At 47.1% G+C, this 24,254-nt stretch overlaps 1 protein-coding gene across 1 annotated transcript; it reads left to right on the top strand.

Moving 5' to 3' along the window:
- Positions 1–9,857: 9,857 nt before the first annotated feature.
- Positions 9,858–23,977, top strand: NIPSNAP1 (nipsnap homolog 1). Its single transcript, XM_038575583.1, has 10 exons — positions 9,858–9,996; positions 16,156–16,283; positions 16,467–16,512; positions 16,775–16,869; positions 18,734–18,804; positions 18,953–19,093; positions 19,650–19,681; positions 20,044–20,138; positions 21,258–21,341; positions 22,824–23,977. The coding sequence occupies exons 1-10, from the start codon at positions 9,905–9,907 to the stop codon at positions 22,886–22,888; spliced, it is 849 nt and encodes a 282-aa protein (XP_038431511.1). The 5' UTR covers positions 9,858–9,904; the 3' UTR covers positions 22,889–23,977.
- The last annotated feature ends 277 nt before the right edge of the window (positions 23,978–24,254 follow it).

The raw sequence follows: 24,254 nt of genomic DNA, 5'->3' as shown, positions 1-24,254 counted from the left end.
CGTGTGCGCGCGCTCTCTCTCTCTGATGAATAAATAAATAAAATCTTTAAAAATAAATAAATAAAATTAAAAAAAATTTCAGAGCTGACTGGGTGGCTCAGTTGGTTAAGCATCTGCCTTTGGCTCAGGTCACGATCTCAGGGTCCTGGGATTAGGCTCCCTGCTCAGCCATGGGTCTGCTTCTCCTTCTCCCTCTGCCCCTCCCCCCTGCTCATTCTATCTCTCTCTCAAATAAATAAAATCTTTTTAAAAATAAAATAATTTCAGAAAATGTACACATCCACAACTCAGGAAGCTGATGTTTTGATAAGCTACATAGCTGCTTTTAAAACACAGCCAAGGGGCAGCCCTGGTGGCTCAGTGGTTTGGTGCCTGCCATCAGCCCAGGGTGTGATCCTGGAGACCCCGGATCAAGTCCCGCGTGGGGCTCCCTGCATGGAGCCTGCTTCTCCCTCTGCCTTTCTCTCTCTCTCTATCTCTGTCTCTCATGAATAAATAAATAAATAAAATCTTAAAAAAAAATAAAATAAAACACAGCCAAGTCTGGATTACCTGGGGTGGCTCAGTCAGTTAAGCACTTGACTTTTGATTTTGGCTAGGGCCCTAATCTCAGGGTTGTGGGATTTAGCCCTGAGTCAAGCTCCATGCTGGGCATGATGCCTGCTCCAGATTCTTTCTCTCCCTTTCCCTCTGCCCTTCCCCCCAATAATAAAGAAAAAACAATAAAACACAGCCAGTGTCCACATAGCCCTCTGTGTGTGGTTGACACAGCACTCTCTGGGGTCCTGGGCTGGTACTGAGAGGAGGCAAACACAGAAAGAAACAATTTTTAAAAATATTTTATTTATTTACTTATTTATTTGAGAGAGAGAGCACACTCACAAGCAGGGCAGGTGGAGGGCCAGAGGGAGAGGGAGAAGCAGACTCCCTGCTGAGCAGGGACCCTGTTGTAGGACTCAATACCAGGACACTGAGATCATGACCTGAGCTGAAGGCAGGCGCTTAGCTGACTGAGCCACTCAAGAGCCCAAGAAACAAATTTTAACTTGTGTAATCCATTGGCTCACTGCTTTCATACGGTCTCTATCATTTTCTGATTTGCTCATTGTTATTTATTTATGTTATGAATATTTACCCGTGTTATTAAATATTCTATAATAAAATCATTAGGGGCTGCATAGGATCCTATGTATGGATATAATTTTGTTTTTCTCTCTTATATACATTGTGAGTCATGTACCAATCATGTTTCCTTCTTGGAGTTTGCTGTTAGGAAGCTCAGAGCCAAATTTGCAGTAGGTCTCTGGTGGTTGTGCTAAGCCTTGCCTATTCTGTGGCTTCATCTTATCTTTCCTGCCCTTATTCCTACCTTTCCAGTAACTTTTTCCTCATCCACTTACTGTTTATTTGTTGCACTATTTATTGTATCTTTACTCGGTTACAGATCCATGACCTAAAGGGTTTTTTTGGTTATTTTTCTTAGGTTAATGTATATATATACATATATTATATATTATATACATAAAGTATTGCTTACATGTATTTAATTTTTTTAAAGATTTAATTATTTATTCATGAGAGACACAGAGAGAAAGAGGAAGAGACATAGGCAGAGGGAGAAGTAGGCTCCATGCAGGGAGACTGATATGGGTCTCGATCCCAGGACTCTGGGATCACGCCCTGAGCCAAAGGTAGACACTAAACCACTGAGCCACCCAGGTGTCCCACATGTATCTAATTTTTTAAAGTAGGCTCCATGCCCAACATGGGACTTGAACTCACAACCCTGAGATCAAGAGTCATGTGCTCCACAGACCAAGCCTACCAGGTATCCCAGGATGTATCTAGTTTTTAAACTTTTATTATTTAAAAATATTTTTAACTTTATTTTAAATTTATCTCTATACCCAATCTAGGGATCGAACTTATAACCTCAAGATCAAGAGTCGCATGCTGTACTGTCTGAGCCAGCCAAGTGTTCCTTAACCTCTTGAAAACTAATATTGGACTTAAAAGTTTGCAAAAATAGCAATTTATGTATCTCTCAGTTTCCCTAATGTTAACATGTTACTTAATCATAGTACAATGATCAGAATCAAGAAATTAACACTGATATACCATTATTAACTACAGACTATATTCAAATTTCACCATTTTCCTGCTACTGACTTTTTTCTGTTCCAAGACCCTAGCCAGGATTCCTGGTAACATTTGGTTCTCTTATTCTCCTGCAACCTGGAATAGTTCCTCAGCCTTTCCTTGTTTTTCATGACCTTGACTCTTTTAAAGAGTAATGGCCAAATATCTGTCAAATGTTTCCCAATTCAGGTATGTCTCAAGTTTTCTCATTATTGGACCAATGTTCCAGATGTATTTTTGTAAGCTGCACCACATTATTTTTGGAGCGAGGTGGAGACTGAAAACCAAACAAACTGGAGTGCCTGGGTGGCTCAGTTGGTTACATGTCCAACTCTTGATTTCAGCTCAGGTCATGATCTCAGGGTCATGAGATTGAGCCTTGCTCAGTGAGGAGTCTGCTTGAGATTCTCCCCCTCTCCCTGCCCTTATTCCTCTCCCTGCTCATGCACTCTATTTCTCTCTCTTTCTGTCAAATAAAATCTTTTTAAAAATATTTTTATTTTATTTGTTTATTCATGAGAGACAGAGAGAGAGAGAGAAGCAGAGAGAAAAGCAGGCTCCATGCAGGGAGCCCGATGTGGAACTCAATCCTGGGATTCCAGGATCATGCCCTGGGCCAAAGGCAGGCACTCAACCACTGAGCCACCCAGGGATCCCTAAATAAATGAAATCTTAATAAGAAGGAAAGAAAGAAAGAAGAAAGAAAGAAAGAAAGAAAGAAAGAAAGAAAGAAGAAGAAAGAAAGAAGAAACAGAAAGACAAAAATAACTACACAAAGACAGAATGCCCGTGCACTCTGTCCACTTACAGTCCCTTCCCTTCCCTCCCTCACACTCCCCCCCTCCTCCCGCCCCTCACTATCCCCACTCCAACATCCCTCCCCTCCCCTCCCATCCCTAAAAGAAAAGAAAAGAAAAGAAGAAGGAAGGAGGAAAACTGAGTGCCTGGGTGGCTCAGGTCATGATCCTGGAGTCCTGGGATCAAGCCCCACGTTGGGCTCCCTGCTCAGCAGAAGTCTGATTCTTCTTTTCCCTCTGTCCCTCGAACCACTTGTGCTATTTCTTCCTCTCAGATAAATAAAAATTAAAAATTTATTTAAATTAAAAAAAATACCGAGCAAACTAAGAGACTCTGGCCTGTCTGCAGACTGGGGCTCAGGGAAGTGATTTGATTCATTAAGATCACCTGGTCCAGGTGGTCAAGGATCCAAGACTTCTGAGGCCACAGCCAGGAACCAGTGTTCCAAGAGGCCATCCTGAGGTACTGAGTCTGAAGGCAGGCAGCCTGCAGGGAACAATGCCTATATGAAATAAAAGCAGGAAAGGAACCTAGAACAGCTTAGGAAATCACTAGTATTCATCCCATTCCCTTTGGGCCTGGAGTTGAAGATCTTTGGATTTTCCCAAGATGTCCCTTGCAGTGTTAGAGAGGCAGGAAGACCTAAGTTGGAATTTCTACTTTTCTGTGACCTTGGGCCACTTAGTTTCTCTGAGCTTCAGTTAGCTTATCTGTAAAAACAAGCATTAAATAATAAATGATATGACGTGTTTAAGAGCCCTTTTAAAAATAATAATTGATATTGATTGAGCACCCTCTATGTCTAATGTGCTGTGTGACCTTGCAAAATTTTTTATATCATCTCTGGGCCTCCATTTTATCATCACTTGAAATGGGATTGCAAATAGCAAAACCTCAAAGCACACATTTATTGCTTTTACTGTGTGATCATTTTCATATCCACGCATTCTCATTGAATTCTCATGGTTAAATAGATTATTATGTCCATGAGACAGTTAAGACAACTGAAGTGTCTAAAGCTAACCTACTGGCCAAAGACCACACAGCCTAGCAGAAATAGAGGTTGGATCCTAAACCCAGGTGTCTGGCTCTGGGCTCATGATGGTTTGCCAGTAGCAAGCATGCTTTTGTCTATAGCAGGTACTGAAAAATGACTGTCTAAAATTTATAATCTTGCCTAATTAGCATTTTGATGCTGTTTCTGTGTTCTTTACTGCAGTAGATATTTTTTTTATGAAGATTTTATTTATAAATAAAATCTTTGCCTGGGTGGCTCAGTGGTTGAGTCACTCATCTGCCTTGGGCTCAGGGTGTGATCCTGGGGTCCTGGGATTGAGTCCCACATGGGGCTCCTGAAGTTAGGAGCCTGCTTCTCTCTCTGCTTATGTCTCTGCCTCTCTCTCTGTGTGTCTCTCATGAATTAATAAATAAAACCTTTAACAAAAAAATATATATTTTATTTATTTATTCATGAGAGACAGAGAGAGATACAGAGACACAGGAAGAGAGAGAAGCAGGCTCCATGCAGGGAGCCCAATGTGGGACTCGATCCCAAAACTCCAGGATCACCACCTGAGCTGAAGGCAGACACTTAACTGCTGAGCCACACAGGTGTCTCTAGATGCTTTTGAATCTTAAGCTAACAGTATGTATTAGCTTCCTAGAGCTGCTGTAACAAAGTAACATGAACCAGGTGGCTTGGAATAGTAGAAATATATTATCTCTCAGCTCTGGAGGATAGAAGTCCAAATCCAGAAATCAGTAGGGCCACCCTCCCCCAGAAACTTGGAGGGGAGGCTCCCTCTTTGCCTCTTCTAGCTCCTGGTGTCCCCAGATGTTCACTGGCTGGTGGTGACATCACTCCAGTCTGTTCACAGCATCTCCCCATGTCTGCACATCATCTTCCCTCTATGCCTGCCTGCCCTGTGTCTAGATTTCCCTGGTCCATGAGGACACCAGTCATGTTGGATTGGGACCCACCCTAATGACCTCATTTTAACCTGGTTACTTCTGTAAGGACCTTATTTCCAAATAAGGTCACATTCTGAGGGACTGGGATTGGGACTTCAACATCTCTTATTTAGGAAACATGAATGGGCAAACACTTCTATGTTTCTCCTTTACTGAAACACTCCCTATGCTTCTCACACTATATTTGTGGCTTTTTCATACTAAACATTCTCTGGGACACCAGCTGGATGTCCTACAATTCAATTCAATTCTGACACTAACTAGAGTCAGTGCAGACCCTCCAGTTAAGGACACAGTTCCATGAGACTACTCCTTCAGACACCATCCTAAGTCCTGGTTGTCATCTGTACTTCTGACCGACTGGCTACAAATTGGGGTTCCCACAACCTCCTTGGACTTGACAATTTGCTAGAATGGCTTGCAGAATTCAGGGGAACACTTGGGCTTACTGGTTTATTATACAATAAAGAATACAGATGAGGGACGCCTGGGTGGCTCAGCAGTTCAGCTCCTGCCTTTGGCTCAGGGCTTGATCCTGGAGTCTCAGGATTGAGTCCCACGTCAGGCTCCCTGCATGGAGCCTGCTTCTCCCTCTGCCTATGTCTCTGCCTCTCTCTCTCTCTGTGTCTCTCATGAATAAATAAATAAAACCTTTTTTTAAAAAAGAATATAGATGAACAGCAATATATAGGGCAAGGTCAGGAAGGATCCAGGGAGCAAGAATTTCTGTCTCCATAGAGTTGGGGATACACCCCTTTCCAAACATATGAATGTATTCACCAACCTGGAAGCTCTCTGAAACCCCTATTTTAGGGAGTTTTATGGCAGTTTCATCTTGTAGGTAGGCATGATTGGTCATTAACTCAACCTCCAGTCCCTCTTCCCTTCCAGGAGGAAGGGCTTAGAGCTCAAAGTTCCAAGTTTCTAATGATGGCTTCATTTTTCTGATGACCCACCCTCATCCAGGATCCCACAAGGCATTGCCTATTAGAACAAAAGATGTTCCTATCACCCAGGAAATACCAAGGGATTCAGGAGCTCTGCATCAGGAACCAGGGTCAAAGATCAAATATTTGAACAAAAAGTGCTAGCAGCACTCTTATCACTTAGGAAATGACAAGGGTTCTAAGAGCTTTGTGCCAGGAACTGAGAGCACAGATGAAATATATATTTTCTATAATTTCACAGGACACAATTCAACCCATAAGACTCCCCTTCCAGGAGCAGGCTCAAGAAATTGCATTCATACCAGGATAGCTGGGAAAGTCCAGGAAAGTTACATTTTCCAGGAAGGATGCCTTCTGTATATTTTGAATGATTCAAAACTTTGTATTCTAAGACCTGTTTTCCCCCAGGAAATGAATATAAAGTAGGTGATGGAATGAGTTCGCACAGCTCATAAATCTACAACCATTCTTACCATATTTTTGTTTATGATGCTGCTTTGTATCTTTGCAGCATTATCTCTACCTGAGGGTACTCTTCTAAATTAACAGCACTATCTGTGGAGGAGGTGATTCAGTCTTCTTCATAGTGTTTTATAACATCTAGTATCTACTCCAAAGATATTGATTTGGGGTGTGGTTTTCAGCACTAGTATCTGTACTTTGTAAATGCTTGAATGATGTTGTTAAAGCTTTTTAAAATGATTTGTAATGACAGCTAATGGCAAAATAACAGCTAAATGGTCACAAACAGCAGTTGCTAGAGTCCAAAGCATGTTAACAGTGTGATGTGCTCCATAATGACACAGGTGGTCATTTGTCCCCCAACCCCCTCTAAAGAGGCACCGCCTTGTGGCAGTAGTGTAACAGGTTTTCATCCATTCTATCTACCCCCCTTGGCTTTGAAGTTGTTCAATACCTAGGGAGTAAAAATGTTTTCTTTTTCTGGCATTTGTGCGATTTCCAACTTACACATGGAGTGGCATTTTGTTAACACTTTTGTGGCACTGTGTCAGAGTCACATAATTCATATCTGCATACAATGCATACTACAGAAAGGCTAGAACTTGGCAGCGTGGCTTGTGCCCTAGCTGAAACATAAAAGCATTCTTGTCCCTCTTACTCCTGTTTGGGGTCCCATAGGAGCTAAGGGATGCAATTTTCAGAGAGCAGTTGGGCCTGAGAATAAAAGCCCATCAATAAGGAACAGGTGACACTGCCACAGCTGGGTAATTTGTCTCTTTTCTCTTCTGCAGCCCATTTAGTGATGATGTATTTGTCCCAGAGAATAGATGATGGCAGGTTTGTTCATATTTTACACTTATGAACCTACCTGTTCCTCTCCACCCAGCTCTGCCCATCTGTCTTTGTCCCTGGCTCCTCTCATTTCACTTCACAGATTGGGCAGCAGGCCTTGGCCATGAGTTATGAAGGTAGATTCTTTGAGAGCAACTTTGGGAAGGGAGAGAGGAAAAGAGATAGGTCAGTTCTCTGCAGAGAGGGGAGGGATGGACAGGTCTGGGAGAAAGAGATGTCACAGACTCAGTAGTGGGCAGGAAGGGAGCTCAGAGAGGAAGGAGAGGGAGAGATTCTAGGACAGAAGAAAATGATGCTGGGGAGGCCTGCTCACAGAAGATGGTTTGGAATGCTAAATCCAATCCCAATAATTAAGTTGGGCCTAGTACAAAACCTAATCATGGTAGCCATTCTCTCAGGTAGCCCCCATGACTCACATCGTGGTATTCACACCCTTGTAAGGCCTCTTCCCACATTTAGCAGGGCTGACATATGTCACCAATGGGACATGCAGAGATGACAAAGTGTGATTTATAAGGGCACAAGAGTCCTTGAAGTTTCCATTTACTCTGTCTTGGATCACTTGGTCTCTAGGTGGAAGCCTAGACCTGGAGAGCCAGCCCCTTTCTGTCCACGAGTTCTGGCTTCCTGTGTTTTTGTTACCAAATGCCTTCTACCACATGGCCAATGAATAACTCTGAAGCCTCTGTTGGAATAATTCAATCATAGGTCACCAAGGCTGCCTCCTCCATTGTTCAAGAGGTATTCCTTGTACTGAGTGGGAAGCTGCCTCCACATAACCTCCACCCTTTGATTATATTTGATTGTGCTAAACATTTCTAACCTGTTCCTTCCTGGAGGCCTTTTCACATATTATGCACAAATGCTTTCCTGCCTAAGGTTCCCCTTGCTATGCTCCCTTCTGGCAAACTCTCTATTTACCCTTTTAAGATTAGGTCCAAAGCCAGGCTTCCTGGGAGGCCCAGTGGAGCCTGTCATTTCTGCCTCAAGTCTACCACACTCAGAGCCTAAGGGAAGGGCAGCTCTACGACATGACACCAGTGACATTTCATTTGTTTCACCTCCATCTATTCATCTGGGCTTTTCCTGAGTGGCTGGGACTGGGTAGCCTTCGATCACACCAACTTCCAGAAGGGGGAGCATATTCCCTTTTGGTCCCTCAGATAAGCCAACTGGGCCCAGCTGTGTCTCCAACACCTCACTGTGCTCTTCTTAACACAAAGAGCAGGCCTCAGGCTCATAGCCTTCTGCCTTACCTACATGGCAGTGGCTGTAGTGTGGTGTCCACTGCACATTTATTTAGATAGTTCTGCCTGTTTATGACAGTTGATCCAGGTTTTCTATTTATCATGAGGATACTGTTTCCTTTTTATTTTTTAAAAGATTTCTAATTATGTATTTGAGAGAGAGAGAGCAGAATGAGACAGAACACAAACAGGGGGAGAGGGGACAGAGAGAGAGGAGAAGCAGGCTCCACCCCAGGACCCTGGGATCATGACCTGAGCCAAAGGCAGATGCTTAACCCAACTGAGCCACCCAGGCACCCTATAGTTTCCGTTTTAAATAAATCACACATATAATTCATGCTCCTTTAGAAAACACAAGGCAAAAAAATCATAGCACAAGCCTCACTTCCATACAGAAGTCATTACTGACCCACAAGTATACATAGATCTCCCTTTTTCTCTTCCCTATCCATTGTAAGTCCTCACAGCTCACTATATTTCTTTACAGTCTGCACTATAATTGGCAAAATACTTTTGTGTATATTTTTCATTTATCCAGTAAATATTTAATGTACCAGGCAAGAGAAGTGAGGGGAAAGCAGCCTAAGGTATCTGTCCTAAAGGGGCTCAAAGTCAGTGTTGATCTGATTTTGTCTCCCCTACCAGACCTCAAGTTCCAAGAGGGCTGGGGGCTTGTTGTCCTGTCTGCCTTTAGTGTTTCAGAATTTAGCACAAGCAATAGCCAGGCTGACTGAATATTTGCTGAAGGATTAACAAAACTAATGCCTGCCCTTCATTGCGCCTTGCCAAGCATACCAGGAGGGAGCCACCAGTTAGCAGTCAATGGGTGGCCATTCTGGGGGTGTGCATGCAAGGATCCATGTCCCGTTGGGCCCCTGGACCCCTGGTGGGGTCTGCAGGCTCTCCACTCTTGTTGACGTCTGTGATCTGGGGGATTGTGGACTGAGAAGGGGTTAGTTTGGAAGGCAGGCAAAAGAGCTGGGCAGGGCCGGGGAGAGGGCATAGGCCCCGGGATGCCCAGGTAGAGATGGGATGAAGATAGAAAAGGAGATGGAGAGAAAACGGACTGGTGGCCCGAGCCTTGTCCAACTGCCTTCAATTGTTAGGGGTTTGTTCCTTTGATAATGTGCTAAATACTGCCTGTAAATCCCTCCTCCTCAGAAAAACGCAGTTTCAGGACGCCTACTGATTGACCCTCTGCCACTGATCTTGAGAGCCCAACTAAGAACCCTTGGCATCATTGTCCGACGCTCCCATTTTACCAAAGTGGACATTGAGGCCCAGAGTGGGCAAAGGCCCTGGTCAAGGTCACGTCAGCACCAGACCGGCTGCAGGGGCTCTGAGGCTAAACCTGATGAGCCCAGGCTCGGTGGAGGTAGGGGATGCCCGGCGGCGAGGCGACCGGCTAGGCGGTGGGCGGGGCTCGCCGAGGCCCCGCCCCGCCTCCGGGCTGGGGGCGGGCCTTGCTCCAACCTGCGCCGCTCCAACATGGCTCCGCGGCTGTGCAGCATCTCTGCGGCGGCGCGGCGGCTGCTGGGGAGCCCGAAGCCCCGCGCCGGGGATGTCGCGGCTGCTGCGCGGTGAGAGCCGGGTCGGGGGCCGAGGAGTGGCGCGAGCGCGGGGGGCGCAGGGCCGGCGGCCACGGTCTGGGGCTGGGGGACCGGCGGACTCCCGCTTAGAATCTCTGGGTTGGAGGCGGGGCAAGATCTAGGCCTGGGGAGGGGCTCTCGGCGAAGAATGGGGGAGATGGGGAAAATATGCGCAGGGTCTTTGTCCTAGTAGGTACCTGGCTCTGGACGGAGAACGAAAGATGGGGTGAAGGGGAGGGGCTTGTCCTGCGCCCTGGAGAGTGGCAGAGGGCAGGAGTGGCCCCTTCTCTAGAAGGGATGATTGTGAAATAGTACCCGCTGGGGGCTTCTAGGAGAGGCAGCTCCTCCCTTCGGAAGTTCTGGGGGAAGAGGTACGGGGAGCAGTGCGGGACTCCTAAGGGCCATGGCTGCACAGACCCTTTGCTCCCCAATCCTGAACAGTACAAGTGGGGCAAAGGAGGCCTGGGAAGGGATGGGAGTTGCCCAAGGTCATTCCCTCTGGTGTCTCCATGTCTCCTGACAACCAGTGCTCTTTGCACCACAATTGGTGGCCTCCAGGGAGAAGGAGGCTGGCTTGGCCTTGCGCTCAGCCTGGGCTTTTGTTTGGGCCCCGCTCTGGAGTGAGGCAGGTCTTGGACTTCTTGACCCGGTCTGGGCACCCCCTCCCCCCTCCATCTCCAGGGTCCTGTACTTTCCCCATACCCTCACCCTCTAGACACATTTGCCTTTCTCCCCGACTGACTGACGTGTCATGTCATTTATCTGTTAATCCAGCCCCTACCACAGGGTTCAGGACAGTATACTCGAGAACGAATTACTAAAGAAGTGAAGACACTTCTCTCCCCACCTGTGGAAAGGAAGCAGCCCAGGCATGAAGCTGCAGAGTTCGGTTAGACCTTGCCATGGGATCCACTGTGGCTCTTGGCCATTGGGAAAGAGGAACCAGGCCTGTGCCCCTTCCCCAACTGCCCAATATTGGGGAGAACCCTCCTCTCACGGGAAGATCCTGGAGTTTGTCTGGGACCGGCAAATTTAACTCAGCCTTTCTCAATGGAGTGACCTTGGGCAAGTCATTTGGCCTCTTGAAGTCTCAGATTCCTCAGCTGTAAAATAGGATTGATAAAATAGTATGTATCTTATAAGAGTGGAGGGTTAAAAAAGACATGTCACGTATGTGAGGCTTCTAGCCCCTGGTGAACTTGCAACAGATGTTGCCCTTGTTCAAAAAGTTTCTGAATGAACCCCTTATAATATTAGGGCTCAAATGGCCTTGGGAAAATCATCTTTTTTTTTTTTTTAAGATTTTATTTATTTATTCACGAGAGACACACACATGCATAGGCAGAGACATAGGCAGAGGAAGAAGTAAGATTCCCTGCAAGGAGCGTGATGCGGGACTCGATCCCAGGACCCTGGGATCAGGACATGAGCCAAAGGCAGACACTCAGTGGCTGAGGCACCCATTCGTCCCTGGGAGATCATCTTCTGTGACCTCCTTGCTATCCAGATGAGGAAATTGAAGCTCGGGGTGGGACTTCACTTTCCCAGGGTAACAAAATCAGTAGAGGGAAAAGCCATTTGTGTGACAAATATGCAGAGGCCACAAAAGGAGCATGGAACAAACAGGCAACCTGATGCTCCTCACTCACTTGGATGAGGCGCTGAACCTCTGTGAACCTTGGTTTCCTTTTCTGTAATTGGGGATGATAAACCCTATGGCGGATTTTTGCAGGATTAATGTGAAGGCACTTGAATTAATACCAGTTCACTCAAGAACTGCTTCATAGTTACTTCTATTGTGGTCTCACTTTGGATACCTGCGAACATACCCTCCTGCTGACATTTAGCCTGTCCCATATCTCTCTGGAGTCCGTAGAGGGGTGGGCAGCAGCCTTTCTGTCCTCTTAGGTTTAGGGGCTGCTGGGGCGGAGACAGAGTGTGGGCTTTCAAGTCAGATGGATGTGGATTGCAATCATCTTGATCATTAATTAACCATCTGTGAGGGATCCCTGGGTGGCGCAGCGGTTTGGCGCCTGCCTTTGGCCCAGGGCGCGATCCTGGAGACCCGGGATCGAATCCCACATCAGGCTCCCGGTGCATGGAGCCTGCTTCTCTCTCTGCCTGTGTCTCTGCCGCGCTCTCTCTCTGTGACTATCATAAATAAAAAAAAAAAAAAAAAAAAAAAAAATTAAAACCATCTGTGAATAAGGCATGGAACACCTCTGAGCCTCATTTTTTCTCAAAAACATATTGTGAGGATTAGTTCTTAGCACATAGTAATTGCTCAATAAATAGTGGCTGTTATTGTTGCACCAGTAATCCTGTTAACAGGACTTTAGTTGTTTTATTTTTATTATTAGTAAGTAAGTTCTGCGCCCAGCATGGGGCTTGAACTCACTACCTTGAGATCAAGAATCACATGCTCTACCAACTGAGCCAGAGAGGCACTCCAGAACTTCAGCTATTTTAGTTCTCCTGGAAATCTAGAGAATCTAGAGAACATTCTGGAGTGGTTTCATGTTGGGGGCGTCAGACTGTTGATCCCTATCGAGAGTGCAAATGTGACATTTACTGAAAAGTTCTCATCCAGGACAAATAGTTGTTGAGCAACTCCCATGCCCAAAGCACTGTGCTATGTACCATGGGGGGATGGGAGGACATTAGCTAGTGACTTCCAGTGTGACTGGGGAGTCAAGACATGAAAATGATAAAAAGGCTGATGGGGAAATGTGAGACATGTTTTTGTGGAAGGGGCTAAACTGGTCCATCTGGAGCAGCTCCTTCCCATAGATTGCACAAAGCTGCATTGTGTTTTTCTAGGTCTAGAAGCTTTCTTAATATAGTTTAGATACAGAATCTTTGACATTTCTGAAATGGCATGGGGTGGGGAAGAAAAGAAATTGGGGCTACTCTAGAGCAGTGATTCTTCAACTTGAGCAGGAGCCAGAATCCCTTGGTGGGCTTGCTAAAACCCAGATGCTAGGCCCATCCCCAGGATTTCTGTTGCCATGGGTCTAGGATGGGGCCTGAGAATTTCTCTGGTGACATTAACACTGTGGGTTTCAGAATTGCTGGGATAATGAACCCTGGCTCTATGGAGAGCTTGGCAAAGTACGTAAGAGATAGAATTCCAAGTGGAGACATCCAGCCTTTGGTACACAGTGGGGAGCCATAGAACACTTTGAGCAGAGCAATAGCATCACCAAAATGGTGCCTTACAAAGATGGATGGGCAGATTAGGAAAAGTAGGGAAAGAGTGGGAACCAGGATATCAGGAAGTTTGGTAAGAACAGTGATATTAGCTGCACTGCCGTGTCAGGCAGACCCTTTCTCTAGAAGACCCATCCTAATGTCCCTATTTTACAGATGAGGAATATAAAGCTCAGAGAGATGAAGCTCATCTGAGATTAGAACCTGGATTCATCCAGAACCTGTGCTCTTAAGCACTAATTCTGCTGGTGATGGTGGGGAGCATAAGGGGTCCTGAACCCTATGTCCATATTCTGAGCCACTCTTTCTCTAATTTCTTACCTTCCAACATTTATCGTATATAAGCAGCTCTGTCTTAGCTCCCCCGCCCCCCCCCTTCATTTACTTCCCAGATGTAGACTGAGCACATGCCAGGAGCCCAGCCAGCACTGTTCCAGGCACTGGGACACATGGGACAGACAAGATCCCTTTCTTTGGGGCTGCTTCTAGTGGGAAGACAATAAATGAGGCACATTAAAAAAAAACAAATACAAGGAGCTATGGAAAAATAGAGGTAGGGTAAGAGCGGTGGGGAGTTCAAGGGTAGGAGAAATGTTGTGATTTCACTGAGAAAGCGAAATTTGAATTCTTGAGAATGTAAGCCTGTGGACACTGCTTGAGTTCAGACCCTGACCTGGGATCTTGGATAGGTCCTGTCTGGGGTTCTACCTGTAGAAAAACTCTGTAGAGATAGGCTACTCCAGCTTGCTCATTTGACACACGGGGGAACTGAGGACTGTAGGCATGAAAGATTAGAGTTGGGGAAAGAGATGGGAGCTCATCAGAGCTCCTGGATTCCCTTGCTATTACCCCAGAGTGGAGAGCATTCTAGCCCCCCTGCTCTCTCTCCAAGGCTGGTTTCCTGGCTGTTTATCTTGGTCAGTACTGATGTTAATAAATTACTCAAAGCCCAGTCCTGGAGCAAAGGTCTTGGCTACAAGTAAGTAGGAGCCACTGTTTTCCCTGCCACCACCCCTTGCAAGGGAAGCATCCCCTCTACATTCAAACCAAAGGTCAGATCTCTTGGCCAGTGGCTTTGTTGAAATACGTAATTCTTCACAGTATCTCCCTAATGTTCCCCAAGTCAGTGCTCAAACCCAAGGAGGAGGCTGGCTTTGAAGCAAAGAGTTCTGGGTTGGTTCTTGCCTCAGCTCTGCCCCTGATTTACTATGTCACCTTGGGCAAGTTCCTTAAACCCCCTATTTGCTCATCTCAAAAATGAGGATGCTAATAGTATCACACTGTATCAACATTATGTAGATGTAGGATCATGCTTCTGCAGAGCTGATCAGAGATCCCTGACACAGGATGTCCTCAGATGCAGTATCTATAGCAAAATCCCCTTATTCTGGTTACCAAATTTCGTAGAACCACACTGGTGATCTGACAATAATCGTCTTTTTGGTTTTTGCTAATGATACAAATAGATGCACAACAGAAAGCCTGTGAATTCAGAAACACTTAAAGCAATTTTTTTTTTAGCTTTACAAAAAGCTATAATGAATAAATAAAAATTTAACCATCTCTCTCCCCTATCCCAGGTAAGCAGCATTAGGTTTGGGACAAATCGTTACTCATCTTTCTCTGTGTTCATACAAATGTTTTACTACTTTAAGATGCTTTTATGATTTCATTAGTCCCAGTGGCCACTCCATATTTTGGAAAAAAATAATACTTTGATTTACAAGACAATTATTTTTATTTTAGCCATAGAAAAGAATTGAAAAAGGAGAGGACTTACTGGCACTTAAGACTCCCACTGCCAGGCTCCCTGGCTAGCAATCATCCAGCAAGAGACTAGCTTTTCAGGCCTGACTACAAATTGTATCACTGCTGCTAAGCAAAAAAATTTATAGCTTCTGGCAGCCTAAAAAGAAGTCCCACCCCTGCTGGGACCTTGTGTAGGAAGTATAGTTAGGTCTGGCAAGATGCAGTGGCAGGTCCTCTGCTCTGAACAGAACATTTCATTCATCCAGTCAGTCATTTTCAAGGCACCTTAGTCAGATGCACAGGGTAGATATTTGTCAATTAAGTGTTGCCTGGATGAATGAATGAATCTTGCCTTGCAATGCCTTTTTACCTCCTCTATCTGCTGTTACCTGCTAAATCAGCTCTGGAGATTCAGAGACTGGTCAGACCACCTCCTCTGAGAGTTTGCCCAGACTGCCAAAGACTTGTTCACCTAGGCTCTCCCAGATACCTCTGGCTACAATTATATTCCAAAGCCTGCTTCTTCCAGTAGACTGTGACTTCCTCCAGGACAAAGTTTAGTTTTCCTTGGCTTTCTATTTGTGGGGGCTGGGAAGGGGCACAGGCCGAGTGTAATGTGAGCACTGGAGAGGACGATGAGTATAGGCTTTTGTCATAAGGGACAGAAATTGCAAATAAAGCACTGAGTAAAAGAGCCTGGCATGTTCAGGGAGGAGCAGATCTGGAGAGTGGAATACATAGGTTGGGGGTGAGGGGACAGCAAGGAAGGCTAGCAAGATAGGTTGGGCTGTTAGGGGTTTCAGACATCAGGCAAGGTGGGTTTGGGGATGATCCTCTTGGCAAAGGGCTGCAGATATGTGCCCCAAGTAGAGCAGATGTGTGCCCCAAGGAGACTGTTGGAAGGGGGATAAGTAGAAGCAGGGAGGCTGGAGAGAGGTGGGAAGTGGGCTGCTTCTCCTGGCCTCTTGAGGCCCTGCAAAGGTTAAAGAATCTCTAAAAGAGACCGAGTCTGCTCAGCTGGCTCCAGTGATGTTTTATACTCCAGAGCCACCACTGGATACCATGGCCCCATTCCTAGAAATGTGGGTCATCAGGCTATCTGAGGGATGGGGGAGCAGGACATCTGAGCAGATGGAAGAGGCAGAGCTATCTCCACCTCTTTTTGTCCTCCTGAACTCCTCTGTCCTGCAGCTTCTATTCCAAGGACAATGAAGGGAGCTGGTTCCGCTCCCTCTTTGTGCACAAGGTGGATCCCCGGAAGGATGCCCACTCCACCCTGCTATCCAAGAAGGAAACCAGCAACCTCTACAAGATCCAGTGTGAGTGGCTGCTGACCTAGCCCACCTGCCTGCCTGCCCGCCCTGCCGCAGCCTCTGGGGGGGCCTGTGAGGCTTGGGCTGGGACACCCTGAGCTGTCCTGGGAGCCCTGGTCCCTCTAACCCAGCTCCCCACAGACACGCACACCCCTTGTTTCACCTCCCACTCTCTGTTCTCTATTGCAGTTCACAATGTGAAGCCTGAATGTCTGGATGCCTACAACAGCCTGACGTGAGCCTCCTCCTCCATCTGCTTGTCCCATTCCCTGCCTGGGTGTGAGACTCCATCCCAGCCCCATTCTCCTTGCAGAAACCTAGGAGATGTAGATATCAGAGCCAAAAGTCCTAGGGATTAATTGTCCAGCCTCTGCATCTTAGAGATGGGGAGACTAAGGCCCAGCCCTGAGGGCCTGAGTTGGAACCCTGATCTCAGGGGCCCTGGTGGCTGGTGTGAGCATTCCCCCCCCCTTTCTGTCCCCCTCTCCCCACCCCAGGGAGGCTGTGCTGCCCAAGCTGCACCTGGATGAGGACTACCCCTGCTCGCTCGTGGGCAACTGGAACACATGGTACGGGGAGCAGGACCAGGCAGGTGAGGTGCCCACCTCCCCAGTGCCGTTGCCACGCAGCCCAGGTCTCTGGCACCTCTCATGCCTGGCCACCCTCCACTCCCTCTCTGCATCGGCACCCAGAGGGATTTTTTTTTTTTAAGATTTTATTTATTTATTCATGAGAGAGAGACACACACAGAGAGGCAGAGACATAGGCAGAGGGAAAAGCAGGCTCCATGCAGGGACCCCAATGCGGGACTCGATCCTGGGACTCCAGGATCACTCCCTGGGCTGAAGGCAGGCACTAAACCACTGAGCCACTCAGGGATCAGAGGGATCTTTCTAAATGCAGTCTTCATTGGTTCACTCTGTTGCTCTTTCTTCTCATGGGCCTAGAGTGCCCTCTCCTATTGGTCCTCATATGAGGTTTATCCCTCTTCTACCCGCCAGCATTCCTGGTGTTGGCAGACTTCCATCCATACAGTATTTTTGCTGTTTCCCTTGGGAAAGAGGCCTTTAAACTCTAGGGTCAGACTATTTTGCAGACAAAAAAATCAAGACACAGATGGAGTCAGAAGGCAAGTAAGGGATAGGCTAAGAGTGGGAAGGAACAAAAGTCTGAGCTTCCAAATTGCTGTTCAGCCAACTGCCCTCAGCTCTAGCCTGCCTGCCTGGCCCTTTGGAGACCCTCCCTCAGCCCCAGCCATGCTCCCAAGGATGGCAAGATTGTTTGCTTTCTTCCTTCCCACCTTTATTATTGGAAGGTGTAGTAGTTTCCTATGGCTGCCTTAACAAAGTGCCAACTTCTGGTGGCTTAAAACAACAGAAATTTATTCTCTCAAGTTCTGGAGCCCAGAAGTCTGAAATCCAGGTGTTGGCAGGACCACACTCTCTCCACAGGCTCTAAGGGAGAATCTTTTATTGTCTTTTTCCGGCTTCTGGTAGTTGCTGGAAATCTTGGCTCTTCTGGGCTTGTAGATGCATCACTCCTGTCTCTGCCTCTGTTGTCACATAGCATTCTCCCGGTGTACCTGTGTTAACATGTTACCTTCTTTGTGTCTGTGTCCAAGTCTCCTTCTTCATATGAGGACACCAGTCATTGAATTTAGGGCTTACCCAGTGTGCTGGCATCTTAGCCTGACTGCATCTACAAAGATCCTATTTCCAAATAAGGTCATATTCTGAGGTTCTGGATAGGTATGAACTTCAGGGAAGAGGGACACCATTTGATTAAAGGGGCTATAATAATTCAAACAGTACAAAGAGTTTTTGGTGAAAAGCAAGCCTCCTTGCCCACTATCCCCAGGCCTGTTCTCTGCCCCAGGGGCACCTCCTGTCACAATCTCTTGGATCTCCGTTAAGAGATGATCCATAGACCAGCATCTCTGGATATGTGCCCCTACCACTAAACACATGTGCTAACATACTGTGCATACTGCTCTGGTCCTTATTGTTGTTGTTGTTAGTGTTTTTTTTTTGTTTTGTTTTTTTAATTCACTGTCTTGGAATGTTCCATCTCAGCCCATCAGATCTACTTTCCTTTTGTCCAGCCTATCCGTCATAGGCCTGGTGGTCAGCTTCATGTGTGTTGTTACGCCTTGGGTACAAGAAGACATCTGATCCTCTTGTGCTATTTAAGGAAAGTTGGGTGGAACTATTATTCCCATTTTCAAGATAAGAACATTGAGGCCCAGTGGGGTCTAAAGCCACCCAGCAGACCTGGAGCTCAAACCTCGGCCTCCTGGGCTTATGTCTGGGGCTATCCTCCACCAAGGTAAAGGGAACTCAGAGAGTCGTGGTGCTAAGGGGATGCAGCTGGAGACTGCCTCGTTTCATATACACTTAACTAGTCTTGGGGTAAGCAGGCTCTGACCTGTACCTCCTGTTTTCTCCCCTGTGCAACAGTACACCTGTGGCGATTCTCAGGTGGCTATCCAGCCCTCATGGACTGCATGAATAAGCTCAAAAGCAACAAGGTATGTGGGCATCTACTCCACAAACTTCTCTGAATGTTGGCTCTGGCTCTACCTTGTGTTGGGGGGCTGCCACGGCTATCCCACGGGGACATACCACCAAGGTGGGCAGCTCTTCATGGCCATCATGCCCAAACTGCCATGCCCACAGGAGTACCTGGAGTTCCGAAAGGAGCGGAGCCAGATGCTACTGTCGAGGAGAAACCAGATGCTTCTTGAGTTCAGCTTCTGGAATGAGCCACAGCCCAGAGCAGGCCCCAACATCTATGAGCTGAGGACATACAAGCTCAAGGTACGTCCCTGCCACCAGATCCCTGCCCGCCTCCCTCTTTCTCTGCTGTGGTGCGGCTCTACAGATACCCTGACATGGGGCAAAGGATGGTGGGGCGGTCCTGTGCTCCAACACTAGGCTGGGTCTTCTGGCCTCTCCCTCCCTCTGGGCTCAGAACAGAGGTGTGTACATACAAGTGTATACATGCACACCCAGGTGTGAGTCAGGGCTCCTGAATGAGGCCAAATGGCCCCTGGGGCTGGGGAGACATGACAATTTCCTATCTCCACCTAGCTGTGACATTTGGAATCTGAGATGGAATCTGAAAATAAAAATCATTTTATTTATTTATTTATTTATTTATTAAAATATTTTATTTATTTATTCATGAGAGACACACAGAGAGAGAGGCAGAGACATAGGCAGAGGGAGAAGCAGGCTCCACATAGGGAGCCTGATGTGAGACTTGATCGCGGGACTCCAGGATCATGCCCTGCCAAAGGCAGGCGCTAAACTGTTGAGCCACCCAGGTGTCCCTGGAGGCTCATTTTAGTTCTTTCCTCTCGTTCTTTTTCAGCCAGGAACCATGATTGAGTGGGGAAACAACTGGTGAGTGGCAGTGCCAGGGGTTGGGGGGGGGTCCCTGCCTGCCTGCCCTGCCTAGTTCCTGGCATGCCACCTTTCCCAGGGCCATATGGTGGGGGGCCTGGCATCCTCTGCCCCTCATGGATCCAGGAGAAGGATCCAGCCAGGAGGTGAGGGTCTCCTAGAGGGTCATCAGGCCTCCCTCAGTAGAATACCGAGCCCCCTGCTATACCTCTGTCACCCCCTTGCCTGATAATCTCTGAGAGCTAAGGGTCCTACCTCTGGCTCCTCCCTTGAGGTGTGGCTGAGAAATCAGCCTGAGGACACCTCAGAGGGCCTTTTGCACTGGCCCTGGCCTCTCTTCCACACTCTTCTGCCATCCCTAGGGCTCGGGCAATCAAGTACCGGCAAGAGAACCAGGAGGCAGTAGGTGGCTTCTTCTCGCAGATTGGAGAGCTCTACGTTGTACACCATCTCTGGGGTAGGCTGGGGACCCTCCAGGGGCCCTCTGCTAGTTCTCTTTCTCCATTGTCACTCTGTATAGACCATGTGAATAAATTAGTGGCCTTTTGGAGCTTACATTCTAGCAGAGAGAGACAACCTCAGACATAGACTAATTAATGCAAAAACATAATTTCAGATTATTACAAATAATGAGGCAGGGGAAAATGATGAAGAAACACATGGGAATGGATCACCTAGACAAAAAATTCCTCTCTGAGGAGATAAAATATTAGCTAAGCTAAAGGATGAGAAAGAGCCAGCTTCTGAATGGGCAGGGAAGGGCATTCTAAGTACAGGGAACAACATGTGCAAAGGCCCTGTGGTGGGGAAAAGGCCTTCAATATTTTGAAGCGTACAGAGGAGGCCAGTATGGAGAGAGGAGTGTGAGGAGACAGGGACATGCCAGATCAGGCCGGGCCTTGGAAGCTATGAGGATAAATTGGGATTTATTCTAAATGCCACAGGAGGCTGCTGCAGCATTTTAAGCAGCATGACACGACCTGATTTGTGTTGCAGTATGACTCTTCTGGTTGCCATGTGCTTTGCCGAGAATGCTTTGTTGGGGAAGAAGAGAGGAAGTGGGGCATCAGAAGATTGTCCTACTAGTTTGCTCAGGAGACTGGCGGCCTGGCAGTGAGGATGCTGAAGGCTACAGAGAGATTCATTGGTCTGGAGGTGGAGCCAATTGTTTGTGTGGGGAGAGGCAGGGAGGGGAGAACTCCAGATTGTTATTTGAGCAGCTGTTGTGTCTTACTGAGACCCTAGGCAGAGCAGGTTGAAGGGGTCAGGAGTGTAATTTTGGCCCTTGGAAATGTTGCATTTAAGATGCTGACACATCCAAGTGGAGATGTCAAGTGAGCACCGATACATGGGTGTGGAGCCTGAGGGAGAGTTCTGGGCTAGAAATAGAAGGTTGGGAGTTGTCAACAAATATACTGATTGGATGAGATTGTCAAAGCAGACAGTGTTTGCTAACAGTACGCGACACTGGGAACAGACAGCAGGACAGGATTTGGGGCAATGACAGGAGGGCCCTGTGCTAGGCATAGGATCAAATCCTTTGTGCCCACGGAATGAGCCAATGCCTTTCCCACAGCCTATAAAGACCTGCAATCTCGGGAAGAGACTCGAAATGCTGCTTGGAGAAAGAGAGGCTGGGACGAAAATGTCTACTACACAGGTGGGTGCTGCCTCTTGAGGGTCAGCCTAGCCTTTGGAGGTCATCTGCCAAGAGCCCAATCTGAGGATGGAATCCCTTCTGCAAGGAGATCAAGCCACACTTGATTACCTCCAGTGACAGGGCATTTACTCTTAAGACAGTGAGTGGGTTTCTCCCCTGGTGGCACACTCCACATGATCTAGGCAGTGGCTGAGTGTTTCTGGTGATGAAAACACAGGTGGTCCCTATGCACTGTGACCTCAGGCATGGTTCTTTACCACACTGAGGCTGTTTCCTCATCTCTAAGATGGTGATTCTTCCCTCAGAAGGTTGGAGGGAAGATTCCAGGAGCTAAGTTATGAAAAGTGCTTCACTCAGACTGGCACAAAGCAAAATTTTTTTTTAAAATCTTTTTTTTTTATGTTTATTTATTTATGATAGTCACAGAGAGAGAGAGAGAGAGAGAGAGAGGCAGAGACATAGGCAGAGGGAGAAGCAGGCTCCATGCACCAGGAGCCCGATGTGGGATTCGATCCCGGGTCTCCAGGATCGCGCCCTGGGCCAAAGGCAGGCGCTAAACCCCTGCGCCACCCAGGGATCCCATAAAGCAAAATTTTTGAGCAAGTTTTTTTTCTCTGCATTTGCCACCTTGCTGAGACCCCTGGAGAACCACTTGGGGTCAGCAGTTGAGCCCTCACTGTGTGCCAGGGACTGCACTTGGTGGGTAGCTAGGGGACACAGAATAAACAGGATCCTGTCCCTCTCCTGAGGAGTTTCCAGTTAAGTGTCCACATTTACCAGCTGGTATGGGGAAGAATGTGCCTCCTGAAGGAGTTAGTGGAAACCTCACTCATAAAAGTGTAACATTGAATGACAGTATCAGTATTTCCTGGAATCTTGTTAGAAATGCCAAATCTCAACTCCCACCCCCATCTGCTGAATCAGAATCTGCACTTTATCAAGAACTGCAGGTAATTTGTATGCATGATGAAGTTTGAACAGCTCTGAGCAAGAGTAAAGAGTTTGACCGCCTGGGTGACCTTGAGCTGACTTCCTGGGGGCTGCAGCCTCCCTAGCTGAAAAATGAATTAGTTGAACTAAAATAGTGTTTTTCAAATCTTAGCCACTTGAGGACACCCTCAGAGCTTTTGTCCTACCGGTATACTATGGCTATGATTATTTTCTTGATATTTTTCTTTGAATCCCCCTACTTTTTTTTACACCTAGCTTTGTCCTAAACAGTATTATCTATGCAATCACTTTTTGCTCTGCCACTTACTCTTTCACATCACAGGAATGTAAATATATAATTATGAAAATAAAAAAATGTTGTGTCTTTGCACCACCCCAATCCCCTCTTATCCCACAATTGGGTGCTCTCTATTCCAGGAGGCAGTGGGGCTTTCCCTGTCTCAGCATCCCAGGCCGCCTCCTCCTTCAAAGTCCAGTTTTGGGGTGGGCTTGCCTCTGCTCCCTCTGTGACCTCTGCCTCTCTCTCCACAGTCCCATTGGTGCGACACATGGAGTCTCGGATCATGATCCCGTTGAAGATCTCGCCTCTCCAGTGATGCTGCCTCTGCCTCCGCCTCCTTCCCCTTTTCCCTCAGGGCAGCCATGGACAGAGGACCTCCCGTCCTGCTGTCTTGGTTTTCTCTCAGATCTGGGAGGACTCTGGGGGTTCGTGCTTAGCTCAGACAAGGGGAAGCTGAAGGATGACAGTGTTCTGAGGTCTTGTTGCTCTGCCCAGACCCTTCCCACCTTCCCTGTTCACCCCATCCCTTGTGCTGGAAGCAATTTTTAGTTTCTCTGAATGAAGAACAGCAACCTTCTATGTCTTCTCACATTTCCCCCTAAGATTCTTCATCTCAAGGCCACCAGTCTCCAGTTATCACCATGGAAGGCCTCAGTTAAGCTTTAGTTGCACAAAATGTAATGTGTCCAGTGGTTAGAGATGAGCTAGCCAGGCCTGGCTCTCTGGAATTCCCTGGTCTCCACTGGGCCACCTACTGGTTGTAAAGTCTGAGCCAAGTCCCTCCTGTCAGGGAAAAGCCTAAAACTGCCTCAAGAAGTAAAAGGGAAAACCTTCAATTTAGCACCGTCAGGACGAGGTCCTTCATATTCCACTTAGAAAGGCTGGGAAAGAGGATGGGAGCTGGGAATAATCTGGGTCACAAAATTGGACATGTACCTAGAAGGTAGAACAGAATTCAGAATTTGGATTTGAACTGCAGAATTTGGAAAACGGAAACAGGAAAATAGAATAGAGGTTACAGAAGACCACCAGAGGAGAGGTTCCTAAAACAAGGACAGTTGGAAAGAGGCCCATCTCTCCCAATATAAGATTGAGAACTTGACTGTGTAGTTTCAGCCCTTCTGTGTAGGGAGTCTCCTGCCCTTTTTTTTTTCATTCCTGCAGGTGAAGGAAAAGGCTGGGGCCTATTTCCTTCACCATGCATTCCTTTCTCTCCTCATATTCTATCAGCCCAACCCGCATTCTACTGGGCCACTGGGTATGTGGCATGGGGTCAGTGACTTTGGGAGCCTCCTTGGTGATCCCTACACCTCATGAACCTCTAGGTCGCTTGATTCTGTTTCCCTTTCAGGAAAACTTGTAGTGGAGTCACTGATGGAACCAATTAAATATTTACTATAAACCATGATGTCTTTTCTTCATCTGCAAGGAATTCTATCAGGTGCTAGAGGCAGGGCCAGTTTCCTGGTTCCACCTGATTTACTCTGCCCATCCCCACTCTACCCCTGAGGGTAGAGTGTTCCCTGAGGATCTGGGAGGGCCTACCCCCATGGCAGAAGGCATTCAGGACATCGGTGTTACTACCTCCAGATAAGTGGAATTTACACCAAAAGTCTTGAACTCTACCTGTAGAAGTCATACCAGGGGTGGAAGAACACTTGAAGCTGTCAAATGCCGCATAA

Source organism: Canis lupus, chromosome 26 (assembly GCF_011100685.1).
Source record: "Canis lupus familiaris isolate Mischka breed German Shepherd chromosome 26, alternate assembly UU_Cfam_GSD_1.0, whole genome shotgun sequence".
Classification (NCBI taxonomy): Eukaryota; Metazoa; Chordata; class Mammalia; order Carnivora; family Canidae; genus Canis; species Canis lupus.
This window is presented reverse-complemented; position numbering and strand designations above follow the sequence as displayed.

Excerpts from the sequence above, each read along its gene's own strand:
- NIPSNAP1 (XM_038575583.1), top strand. The coding sequence starts at position 9,905 with ATGGCTCCGCGGCTGTGCAGCATCTCTGCGGCGGCGCGGCGGCTGCTG. Across the intron at positions 19,682-20,043 it reads ATTGAGTGGGGAAACAACTG|GGCTCGGGCAATCAAGTACC; the intron begins GTGAGTGGCAGT and ends TGCCATCCCTAG. Across the intron at positions 20,139-21,257 it reads CGTTGTACACCATCTCTGGG|CCTATAAAGACCTGCAATCT; the intron begins GTAGGCTGGGGA and ends CCTTTCCCACAG.